At 34.9% G+C, this 13,106-nt stretch overlaps 1 protein-coding gene across 1 annotated transcript; it reads right to left on the bottom strand.

The window, feature by feature from the left end:
* Window positions 1–3,360: 3,360 nt before the first annotated feature.
* LOC115973974 (26S proteasome regulatory subunit 4 homolog A-like) lies at window positions 3,361–8,132 on the bottom strand. Its single transcript, XM_031094209.1, has 6 exons — window positions 7,887–8,132; window positions 5,449–5,682; window positions 4,516–4,685; window positions 4,334–4,430; window positions 3,991–4,131; window positions 3,361–3,501 (listed from the first exon to the last, which is right to left on the bottom strand). The coding sequence occupies exons 1-6, from the start codon at window positions 8,130–8,132 to the stop codon at window positions 3,361–3,363; spliced, it is 1,029 nt and encodes a 342-aa protein (XP_030950069.1).
* Between the last annotated feature and the right edge of the window lie 4,974 nt (window positions 8,133–13,106).

Below are 13,106 nucleotides of genomic sequence, written 5' to 3'. Positions count from 1 at the left end.
TATTGACATCTTGACAAATGTGAGCTTGGCAGAGTATGGCTCAGAAGGGAGAGTGTCAACAAAATGTGACATTTATAGCTATAGAATAATATTGTTAGAGATCATCACAAGAAAGAAACCCATTGATGAAATGTTTGTTGGAGAACTAGCTATGAGGTAATGGATTGCATCACTTCCAGATATAATGGAAGTCGTGGATGATGGTTTACTCAGGATGGAAGATGGAAGAGATGTAACTAGTATGCAAATTGTTCTTTTATCTATCTTAGAATGAGGCTTAAGATGTTCTGAAGAATCACCAGATGAAAGACCAAACATCAAGGATGTTGTGACCAAGGTTAATAAGATCAAATTGGCACTACTTGGAAACATAAGCAGGGGTGTCTAATATTAAAATTTGTGTTATTGCTTAAGTTTTCTTTGCTTTTTTTTTTTTTTTTCTTTTTTTGAGATGTGATTATGTGACATTGGTTTGGTATGTCCTCTAATTCTGTAAGGTACCTGCAAATGGTGTTACTTGGGAAACTGAAAGTTCAAATATGTATACAAACACCCTTGAACGTTTAGACCCCCGATATACAAATTACCAATACAAGCTTTATATCAAACAATTAATGTGCGGAACATGAACAAAAGCTTAATACAGAATTGGTAAACAATCTAAGCCAATTAAAATCATATCCACAGCAGAAAATAAAAGGCAAAGATAAAGGGAAGGAAGATGCAAACACAAAGACAACACGCGATGTGTTATCGAAGAGGAAACCGAAGCCCTCGGCGTAAAACCTCTCCGCCGCCCTCCAAGCGGTAAACAATCCACTAGAAAATATAGTTGGGATACATGGACAGCAATAAACCCTCCAAGCCTAATCTACCCAGTGCACCTAAGCCCTCCAAGCTTCTTGCTCCAACGAGGTTGCGCTGAACCTTTTTCTTTTCTAGTTTCCCGAATTCCGCTACTAGACCGTAGCATCAACCAATGAAGATTGGTTCCTTCCTAACTGCTTCCCAAAAATCCAAACAGCTCTCTCACAATAACGAAAATGGTGAGAACAAGGTTTGGTAAAATGCCTCTCAAGGATTTTACAATGGAGAGGAAGAGAGTTGAGGAATTTGAAGAGATTCTAATGTATAGATTGTGGGTGAATCAATCTTGTTTTTCTTTAGGGTTTCTCTCTCAAAATTCTCTTTGGAAGCTCTCTTACATTTGTGGGTAAAAGGGGTATTTATACAGGAGTGGGAGAGGAATGTGAAATGTCAGGATTTACAAAACAGGGGTGGCTCACGGCTTGACCTCGCGGCTTGACTAAGTCGCGAGATCCAGTCGCGAGATAATCGTATGGTCAGTTGTCCTGTTTTGTCCTGTAGTGCTCCAACTAGCATGACTGTTCACTTTCTGGCATGCTTGGCATGTGTGCTGCGTTTGGCGGCTTGCAGCCGCGAGTCACCCGCCAGGCCAAGCCGCGAGTCTCTGTTTTCTTGCACACTCTTTAGCAAACTTCACTCTATCTCACTCACTACCCTTACAACAAACCCACCTAAATACAGGGTTACTAAATGCTGAATTACAAGCAAATTTGGCACGGAATAAAGCCAATTAGATGGTTGAATAAATTCAACTTTACAGAAACCAAAATCAGTTAAAACTATCCCAAGTTATTAGTGTTTGAAGTTAATATATTTGGCTTTTAATACATGGTATGAAGATGATTTAATTAAACATTCTAAAATGTTGTATGAAAAAGGTATTTGGGATCTTATGCATAAGAAAACCTATACTCTTAGTATCAATAGGCAAAGAATGACTAAAAAAAATTTCACTTTGTCAGCCCCACATACGATGGGTGTGGAACTGTGTATTTATAGCAACTATATGAAGAATGACATAAATACCAACTGTATTAAGGAATGACACATATAATTACACAAAATGTTCTCAATACATGCAAATATGTATACAATTCGCTTGCAATAATTCGCGTACAATTTTTTTTTTTTTTTTTTTTTTGCTCAATAACTAAGTATAATTTGAAATAAGGTTTAGGTTGAATTTGATCATCTAGAATTTGGCAAAAGGAAGCACCTTGATGAAAATATGGGCTAACCAGTCTTTTGTGGGATACATAGCATATACAATGCAACCATTGGCAATCCTTTCCTTAACAAAATAAAAACCAATCTTAAGGTGCTTCGTCCTAGCTAGGAACATAGAGCTTTATAATCATATATATGTGTCCCACCAATATGATCACAATAAAAAAATGATGGACTTGAAAAGAAAACATATACGCTATATAATATTAGGCAAACCTAAACTGTATCTCTGATATATTACACTAAATGCTAAAGAGTAATATTCTCTGATATCATGTTGGATCTCTTGTGTGTTTGTTGCTTTTTAGTGTTTGCCTTATATGTTTTAATTTTATTGATTTATTTTGCTTTAAAAGTAAGTTTATGAAAAATTATAGTTTCTTTTGAAATTGTACATTGTCTGATATATATATATATATATATATATATATATATAAACAGTAACCTTTTTAAAATTATATACATTTTCTTTTAAAATTTTAAATAATACAGAGTAATAAAAAGGCTAAACCAATCATACACATTGCAAACCATGACAAAACATTTCACCTAAAAATGTGCAATATGCCATTATAGAGTGTTTATATAACAAAACTTCCATTCCAATTAGAATTTGAAAAGAAAAAAAAAATTCATGTTTGTGTGTAAACAAAAGAAAACACAACCAAAAATTGTTTATCAATGTATTTCAAATCATTCATTTATCAAAAACGACCTCAGCTCTATCACTTGGCCCAAACGAAGAGCCAAAAATGATCCACTGGGCCTAAATAGACTAATACATACCACATTGGTTGCAACTAGAAACACAGCACACATTTCAAATCAGTTTTGGAAAAGATAACATGGTACCTCAGCAGTGCTCTATACCTGTAGAGGATCTAGAGCACTGCTCTATATTTAGTTGTTTTGTTGTAAATCTAAGAGCCTTAGGCTTCAGTGTCGGTGTGGGCTAGGCATTGCCTCATGCTTTTTTGTAAACTTTGTTGGGCACTCTGAGCCCAACATGTAATTACCTATCTTGCTTGTCGTATCCAAAAACTAAAATACATCCCACTCTGGGTCAAAATTTAGCCTAAAAGGCTAAAACATGCAAATCCTAAAATAAGGGTTCCAATCTCGATTAGGGAACTCATCAAATTAAAATTTCTTAGTCAACCCATGGCAGTGCCTAAATTCAATACTAGTTAGTGATATCCAAAAAAGGGTGTTGGCATTCTACTGTTCAGCCAAATATTTCACATCAAATTAATTTGACATCAAAAGCTAAAAACAACAAAGAAGATGCACATGTATTTTCCGGCCAGTGGAACAGGCCACCTTCAACATATAGAGCCCTTCTGGCACCCCTTCTTTCTTCTTGTACATCACTTTTTCCTTGGCTTTCTTGAAGTCTGCATGTGTCACCTGAAGCAAACGTAAAAGATGTTAACAAGTAATCAAATCAGGTCAAACAATTAAAGAGATGAGCCAATCCAAGGAAGCAGCAATAGATTAATTAACCAATATCCTTCATCAATAATAACCCAGACCCACAAAAGTTGAGAACAATGCACCCACGCATACTTCGTTCAGACTAGTACCAGAACATGGCATTATATAAGATAAAACAGAGGCTAGGATTGCATCAAGTGGCAGCTATTAAACTCCAAAGCATCATGAGGCAAATTGAAGAGTTTAAATGCATGCATGTATAATGTATTTGTGAAATGGGTTATATGCACACATGCACCACCTACCCTCCATGCACATGCTTCAACACCAAATATACATATGAAATAAAGTGAAGTTAAGACTAAGCAAGAACAAACAGAATCTGCCAATGTATGTGTTAAGCAACATCACAGGGACAATGTTCATGTATGTGTTAAGACTAAGCAAGAAATATTGTGTCACCTTCATACGGCGCTCTCTTAATGCAAGCAAGCCAGCCTCGGTACAAATTGCTTTGATATCAGCCCCAGAAAATTCAACTTTAGTCATCACAAACTCTTCTAAGTTGACATCATCTGCCAATGTCATTCTTGATGTGTGTATCTGAATTGCCAAAAACATGAACATATAAGCAATAAGATATTTATAGTGAAAAAAAAAGGAATTGTATTATCATTCACAATGGTATTCCATTTCTACACATTCTGTATCAAAGTACCTGGAAAATACGCCTCCTTGTTTTTTTTATAGTGAAAAAAAAAAGGAATTGTCAAGACTTTCGAGATCTATTTGTAGCAAGAATCACTTTGACATCTCCTCTTGAATCAAAACCATCTAACTGGTTCAGCAATTCCAACATTGTCCTCTGGATTCCACGTTCACCACCTAAATGTGCATCATACCTGGGTAACATGGTTCAATCATAGATGTTACCTAAAGCACAGGTTGCAGGCAAGAAATATGACAGTGCTATATTAACTTGAGTACCTTTTTGTGCCAACTGCATCAATCTCATCAATTATGACAATTGATGGTGAAAGATCATCTGCAACTTGAAAGAGTTCCCTGACTAATTTAGGCCCATCACCCAAGTATTTCTGGATTAATTCACTTCCGACCACGATCAAGAAAGTAGCTGACGTTGAGTTTGCCACTACCTGACGTAAAACATAAGCATAATCACAGTCCCCTACCAATATCTAAAATAAATTGACATGAGAGAAACCCATGGTGACTGAATTCCATACAGGCTGTAAAGCATGCATGTAATATATGTTGAATGTATACCATACAGGTTCCATAAGCATAAATGTAGTATACATTTCTCTTAACATACTACAAACACCAAATCTCTCTACCAATTTCAAAGCAAGAGCCCAACTGACTCTATCCAACTTGCAGGTGGCAATATTCAGGATATAGGAAAGGAGTGTGCCAAACCTTCTAAAGCTCAGCTTTTCTTGCAAGGGGATTCAAAAGTCAAATATACAATTTAAATTTTAACAGATCATTAATATATAAATAATTGGGTGTTCTAAATATACAAGAATGTGAGTAAGGCATTCAAGAACAAGCAGTGGACTTCAACTCAAGTTCATGGTGCAGCCGCCAACAAACTCTAAAAATCTATAAGATTATGAATCAACCTAAGAAGAAGAAAAGAAAAAAGAGGTTGCGGTACACCAGGTAACTTTCAATACTAGCATCCTAATACATAAACTTATGGAAAGTTAAACTCCTGTTGTGCACTTAACAATGTATACACCTATCATACTAACTTAACACTGCATGCTCAATTTAACCTGAACAAATTGACTAGAATGTAGCAACAACCGTTATTTGGTCAGGGATAAACTAACAATCAGTACAGAACAAAACACAAAAACAACCAAAAGCATAAAATATATAAAATTTATGCACCTTGGCAGGCAAGGTTTTTCCTGTGCCAGGTTCCCCATATAGTATGACTCCTTTGGGGGGTTTAATACCAATGTCTTCATACAGTTCAGGATGAGTAAGAGGAAGCTCCACTGCTTCTTTAATTTCCTGAATCTGGGCATCGAACCCACCTATGTCAGCATATGACTCCAGTGGAGCCTTCTCAGACACCATGGGATCAACCTCATCTTGAAGAAGCCCAACCACAGAAAGGACCTGCATAGACCATACACCATGCAAAATACGATTCAGAATTTGAACACCATACACTAATAAAATATTGGGATGACAAAATACAAATAAAATTTCAAGCTAAGACATAATTGATACAATAGTATTTAAACCTATATTACTCTTTATCACCATTTGAGTGTCTTTTAATTTTTTTAGGACTGATTAACATTTATGATCACAATAAAATTCTAAGATTATATGTTTTAGGTATATTGCTTAACATTGTTTACAATGATATCACCCGTTGGGGTGCAGTCTAGTGGTGGGAGGCTTGAATTAGCTATAGACCCGAACATCTTGAGTTTGAATCCCTACTAGAAGTTTCCCTTGATTACTTGATACACAATTCTAGCAGGTGAGGTATCTGGTATTTACTCCTCAAAAAAAACATTTGCATTCCTTTTCTAATGTAACTTTTGCCAGGGCACTTTCACTAAAACCATAATAACCAATCACATATGTTTTGATCCTTACATGCTTGGCCAAACGCAATCCTTAGATCCCAAATATCAACTTCCAAAACACATTTGAAACATTGGATTGGATAGTGGGACACCCAAAAATTTGCACAATTACAGTGCTGAATCACAACAACAAACAAAACCTTAGTCTTAAAATTTTGTGGTCAACTATGAATCCTTGACAAATTAATTAGGGACCACCATATATATTCTTTTCCTCCATTCTACTCAATCTAAAGTCATACTCTTCGCTATTCCCTTAATTAACATGTCTTTTTTTATTTTGATAGTAACAACTGGAGAGAGGTGATTTGAACTCTAAATGTCATGGACACACCAAGAGGTATCAACCATTTGAGCTACAAATGTGATTTTATTACTTCTATTGATGTGATTTTTGGTCTTCCTCTACCTTTTTTCGATCTCTCAACTCTAATCAACTCACTCTTACTTACTAGTGTATTAGTCACTCTCTTCAAATCATGAGAGACTCTCCCCCTAAACATGTGCATCTCCCCCCTCAATGTCAAGTCATAGTCCCAAAAATATATCCCCCCCCCCCCCCCTGTTTTGTCACGAATGACAAAGGGATCAAGAATCACTGTCTAGATCAGCAGGGTGGTCAATGTCAAGCTTCCTCTCCACTCTATCAAACCACACATCCAAGCGTCTCAAGCAGTAATCAATGCGAGCCTCATATAAATCCATCCTGGCCTCCATCCTCATAAGTATCTCATACAGCTGGTGGTACTAAGATTCAAGAGGCCCTTGTGCAAAGGAGCAGTAAGTGCAGGAGGTACATCATCATCCTCAGCCTCATATTGGTCTATTTCATCATCAGTGTTCTCAGCCCCTTGTTGAGCATGAGCCCAATATGTCTCATTCAAAACCAATACACGTGTTTGGAGCCCAATATGTGCTTTGTGCAGTACATTGCGCAAAATAAGGCCAAATAGTGCAACAAGAGCAACCAGGTCCAAGAAATCCTAAGCCGCCATGTACATTCAAGCCCAACCCTACTGTGTCATGCACAACAAAGTGAATGATGAAGTTAAATATGAGCGTGAAAGGCATGCGCCCGAAGAGGTATCATGTGTCGGGAATTATAACATGATGAAAATGAGCAAGAAGAAAACCAAAGATTTAAGTCTCATCAAGTAGTTAGGTAGTTAGTTAGAGCAATTGATTAGACGGTTAGAAGGTAGTTCAGGCTAATCTTAAGCTTATTTTAATTTAAGGCCTTATAAAGAGCTTAGGTATAAATGAAACCATGTAATTGTAATTACTCATTATGTACATAATAAGTAAATTCTCTCTACTCTCTTGGAGGCCATGGCTACCTCAAATTAGCCACCATTCTTAACCTTTGGCTTAGCCTTGTAATTCAATTAGTACCTCTTGGTATTTCCATCGGAAAGGTCTAGGGTCCAAAAATCCCCCCTATTGAATTGGCAACCATTCCCTCATCATCCAAATGCAATTCCCACTCAATCCTACAAACCAAACCACCCCACCCCCCAAAAACACAATTTCATAGTTCTTTCAAAAATCAATTCTTTTAAACTTTCTAGAGATTCAGATTAGAATTCCGTTGATTCTGCATTCTAAAAACTCTAGGGTTTGCAATTCTAAACATCAGCAATCTCCATAGAAACACAATATTAAACAAATTAAACCAAAAATTAAAACCCTAAAACACAGTAAAACGAAGAAGAAAAAAAAAACCTTATTGTGCATAAGAATAGCGCAGCCAGGCTCGAGCTGATCCTTATCGATGAACGAAAGAATCCGAACGTAGTACTCAGGCCCCACCAACGAACTCAAGATGGCATGGTTCTCATCGATGAGCTCTTCGAGATTTCCGACGCTTATGGGGGACCCACGGAGATCGTCGACCATAGATCGGTCCTCCTCGTTCTTCTCCTCCTGGGGTTTGAGTCTCTCTTGGTTGGCCACGAACTCTTCCTCCATTAGAAGATAGTCTTTGATGTGTTATATAGTTATATAGTCAGAAGCTGTGTCTAAATCTTTGTTATATCTCGGACCACTGTTAGGCTCCAAATACAAACACTTAACGTTAAAACAATTAGAAATTTTGAATTCCGTTAAGACCATTTCTACATCTGAATGCAAAACTAAAGAAATTTAAATACACCAACTCTCTCTCAAACACATATTCAAGCGGAGAATCAGAGGCGCGAATCGCTAAAGAGAAATGAGAGCTCAAACAGTTTTCATGCTGGTCTGCAGCAGTAATAGCCCAAATGATAATAGATTCAAGATTAGTGTGGCATCATAAAATTGTATGATCCTAAACAATTCCATTTCCCAGCGATTCTGGGAGTGCTGGAGTGATCAGAGTCATTTGCTAAACGAGGGATCATAGGATCATATAATTCTACAGTCTGGATCATGATTCTGATAACATTGGGATCTGGATCGTATGATATCAAATGAAGAGCAAGATCTAAAAAAGTAAAAACTTCGTCTGTACACTCATAAGCAAAAAACAAAATCACCTGTACACATACATACATATATACAAAAAATAGAGAACTTACTGAATTTAAAAGTTCATCAACACTCAGTAGGGTTGTACTTTCCATGCCCTGCTGCGTGCCAGAATCAGCTGGCCTTTCGAATGCATTGGGTAAAACATCATGATCAGTTGTAAATAACAGAGGCTCAACCTGAACAAGGACACAGAGTACATCATAAGACACGTAAAGTGAAGTCAGAACAACCATATTACGGTTAGGGTGGTTTCTGTTATTTACACACACATCACAAGTGTTGTTTCCAGGGACTCATTACATCCAAGATGACAATTCATAAAGGACAAAACTGTGTTAGAAAGCAAGCTAGGTTGAGTTCACTGTGAACAATTTTAAGAAACTGAAAAAACTTTAAATACCAGATTTCTCTATCATTGACTGCGTGTCCAGCAAGACAGAAAGAGCGACACCATGTTCTAGAGACCAGAGATTGCCATTATCAAAATAGCAGAACAAAGATTCTAAGACACGCTGTACGGTTGTAGCTTTGTTGGCAACACTGTCCGAGATATAACAAAGATTTAGGTTAATTTTAAATTTCAATTTTAATTATTTATTCTACCCTTTGCATTTTCTGCTGCAGTTTGTGACTTGGTAATGAATAATGTCAACAGGACTGTGTAGCTTTTCCTGACCATCTTTTGGGTTCTGGTCTTACTCCAGCTGCCGTGAAGGCAAGAAATTTTGTACTGAAGATTTCACATTGATTTACAGTGGCATGACTTGAGGTCCATTAGCAAAAAAACATATTTATTTAGTTGCAAGAAAATATGAGTCACACTATTTTCCTGGCCTTTGGTGGGTGATTTAACTTGATACTAGTATTCACACCTATTTGTAGCTAATTTCTTATGTATATAAGTGATTTAAATTTCCAGGTCCTTTCGGTACACTTGGCTACATCGCACCAGGTACTTGAATTCACCTTTGTCTATATATTTAAATACCAAGCTAATTTTGTACATAGCTTTAATAGATACAATTTTAAATATTAACAATTTGTTTGATAGTTCATAGCTCAGTTTTGTAATTGCATTAGATACATATGAGCATACACTTTAAACTATAGTGTGACTGGATAATTAATAAATTACTTGTTAGTCTCTCTTATGTAAGGGTTACTGGTGTTAATTTATTCTACAAAATTATTTTTTAAGAAAGTAAATAAATAATTTGTATTAAGGTCACTTGTTATATGAACCATGCTCACTAATCGAATATGAATTTGTTCAATAAAATAAATTTAGTGTGAGTTTCAATATTGGACTTGTTAATAGAATTACGGTAATGCTCGGCTTGCCTTACGCCACATATTAATTAGAGCCAACTTTATAGCCATTGATACTGTACAATATAGTGGTCATGGTAGATCTTGTGATGTCAATACTTAAAATAAAAGTTGTGAAAAATATTGTGTTCCAATATTTATTGGACATGAAGACGCAAATGGATAGGCAGGTACTCGAAGATGTGTTTATATTTTATAGAATTTTTTTTTAAAAAAAAACCTTTCAAGTATGGTTGCTATCTTTACACCACTTAAACCCGGTATTGCATTATGGCATGAAACCACCTAGAAACAAATGAGACTTGCCACTAGTCGAATCCACAATTCCAAGACTCTCATGTGTGATGGATCATTTGGATTCCTACCACTAAACCACCTCCCTAAGAGATGTAAATGTGTTCAAATTTATCTTGGGTAACTGAAGCAGAAAATAATATATACATATATACTCCTATAACAAAGGTAAACCCTAAGAACATAATATCAAATGTATTTTTATTTTTATTAGAATCAAGATAATAGCAAATGGACACATCTTGATCATATCATAATTTTTTTTTTCAATAAATCAAATCTACATATATACATCAATATATTGATAATGGATGGATACAATAAACAAGATTTAAAAATTAAATAAAAAATTTGCATGAATGTGTGAATGGTTATTTTTATAAGCTTATTCTCTCTCCTGTTGGCAAGCATGTGGACCACTAACTTATCGACATCTTGAAAAATGTGAGCTTGGTAGAGTATGGTTCAGAAGAGAGAGTGTCAATCAAAGGTGACATTTATAGCTATGGAATAATATTGTTGGAGATCATCACAAGAAAGAAACCCACTGATGAAATGTTTGTTGGAGAACTAGCTATGAGGCAATGGATTGCATCACTTCCAGATAGAATGGAAGTCGTGGATGATGGTTTACTCAGGATTGAAGATGGAAGAGATGTAACCGGTATGCAAACTGTTTTTTTATCTATCTTAGAATTAGGCTTAAGATGTTCTGAAGAATCACCAGATGAAAGACCAGACATCAAGGACGTTGTGACCAAAGTTAACAAAATCAAATTGGCACTACATGGAAACATAAGCAGGGGTGTCTAATAATAAAATCTGTGTTATTGCTCAAGTTTCCTTTCTTTTTCTTTTTCTTTTTTCTTTTTTTCTTTTTTCGAGATGTGATTATGTGACATTGGTTTGGCATGTCCTCTAGTTTTGTAAGGTACTTACAAATGGTGTTACTTGGGAAACCAAAATCAGTTAAAACTATCCCAAGTTATTAGTATTTGAAGTTAATATATTTGGCTTTTAATACATGGTATAAAGATGATTTACTTAAACATTCTAAAATATTGTATGAAAAAGGTATTTAAGATCTTATGCATAAGAAAACCTATACTCTTAGTATCAATAGGCAAAGAATGACTAAAAAAAATTTCACACTATCAGCCCCACATACGATGGGTGTGGAACTATGTATTTATAGCAACTATATGAAGAATGGCATAAATACCAACTATATTAAGGAATGACACATATAATTACACTAAATGTTCTCAATACATGCAAATATGTATACAATTCGCTTGCAATAATTCGCGCACATTTTTTTTTTTTGCTCAATACTAAGTATAATTTGAAATAAGGTTTAGGTTGAATTTGAACATCTAGAATTAGGCCAAAGGAAGCACCTTGATGAAAATATGGGCTAACCAATCTTTTGTGGGATACATAGCATATATATTAATGCAACCATTGGCAATCCTTTCTTTAACAATATAAAAACCAATCTTAAAGGTGCTTCGTCCTATAGCTCAGAACAGAGAGCTTTACAATCATATATATGTCCCACCAATATCATCACAATAAAAATGATAGACTTGAAAAGAAAACATATACGTAGGCGAACCTAAATTGTATCTATGATATAGTATCACACTAAATGCTAAAGAGAATATTCTCTGATTTCACGTTGGAACTCTTACGTATTTGTTGTTTTTTAGTGTTTGCCTAATATGATTTAATTTTATTGATTTATTTTGCTTTAAAAATAAGTGTATGAAAAATTATAGTTTCTTTTGAAATTGTACATTGTCTGATATATATATATATATATATATATAAACAGTAACTTTTTAAAAAATTTATACAATTTCTTTTTAAATTAAAATAATACAGAGTAATAAAAATACTAAACCAATCATACACACAGCAAACCATGACAAAACATTTCCCCTAAAAATGTGCAATATGCCATTATAGAGTGTTTATGTAACAAAACTTCCATTCCAATTAGCATTCGAAAAAAAAACTTGTTTGTGTGTAAACAAAAGAAGACACAACCAAAAATTGTTTATCAATACATTTCAAATCATTCATTTATCAAAAAGGGCCTCATTTATCTTTCAAAATTAAAAATATCTATGATTGATTTTTTTTTAATTCCGTAGGATTAACCTTTAAATTTACTACATTTCGTTAATGAGCTTTATTATTATTATTATTATTATTATTTAGGGATAGAAATTTAATTAGTGAGTTTAATTGAAGTAAATGAGTGAATTTAAAAGGTTAGTTATTCCAAAATCAAACCTCCTCTGGAGTTATAAATATACCCAAACCAAAAATTGCAAAAACCAACATCATCAAGGCATCCCAATTCCCAAAGGTAAGAAATCTTTCATTATATTTTTTTTAACTTTTCTAAATTTTTGTAGTTTAGTTTTGGAATTTGAGGGTTTTTAATGATTTGAATGATTAAAGACAACTTAAATAATTTCATGTTTTAATATTAGAATTTTAAGAAATGCATATTTAGATTTTAAACAACGAGTTATAACTTGATCCCATTCAACCAAAGGATTTACAGAGGGAAAAATAAAAAATGCTTGAAATTGAGGGCCCTGACAAAACCCACTCACGTACTACATGTTAGGCCTCGTGTTGGTGTCGGTGTGGGCTAGGCATTGCCTCATGCTTCTTTGTAAACTTTGTTGGGCACACTGAGCCCAACGTGTAATTACCTATCTTGCTTGTCGTATCCAAAAACTAAAATACATCCCACTTTGGGTCATAACTTAGCCTAAAACATGCAATTCC

This window comes from Quercus lobata, chromosome 2, assembly GCF_001633185.2.
Source record: "Quercus lobata isolate SW786 chromosome 2, ValleyOak3.0 Primary Assembly, whole genome shotgun sequence".
NCBI classification, from domain to species: domain Eukaryota; kingdom Viridiplantae; phylum Streptophyta; class Magnoliopsida; order Fagales; family Fagaceae; genus Quercus; species Quercus lobata.
This window is presented reverse-complemented; position numbering and strand designations above follow the sequence as displayed.

What these genes read in the sequence shown, in the direction of transcription:
- LOC115973974 (XM_031094209.1), bottom strand. Translation starts at nt 8,132, where the DNA reads ATGGAGGAAGAGTTCGTGGCCAACCAAGAGAGACTCAAACCCCAGGAG. An exon ending in CTATTCTTATGCACAATAAG is followed by an intron (nt 5,683 to 7,886) that starts GTTTTTTTTTTC and finishes TGGTCTATGCAG; the next exon opens with GTCCTTTCTGTGGTTGGGCT. An exon ending in GATGCAGTTGGCACAAAAAG is followed by an intron (nt 4,431 to 4,515) that starts GTACTCAAGTTA and finishes CATGTTACCCAG; the next exon opens with GTATGATGCACATTTAGGTG.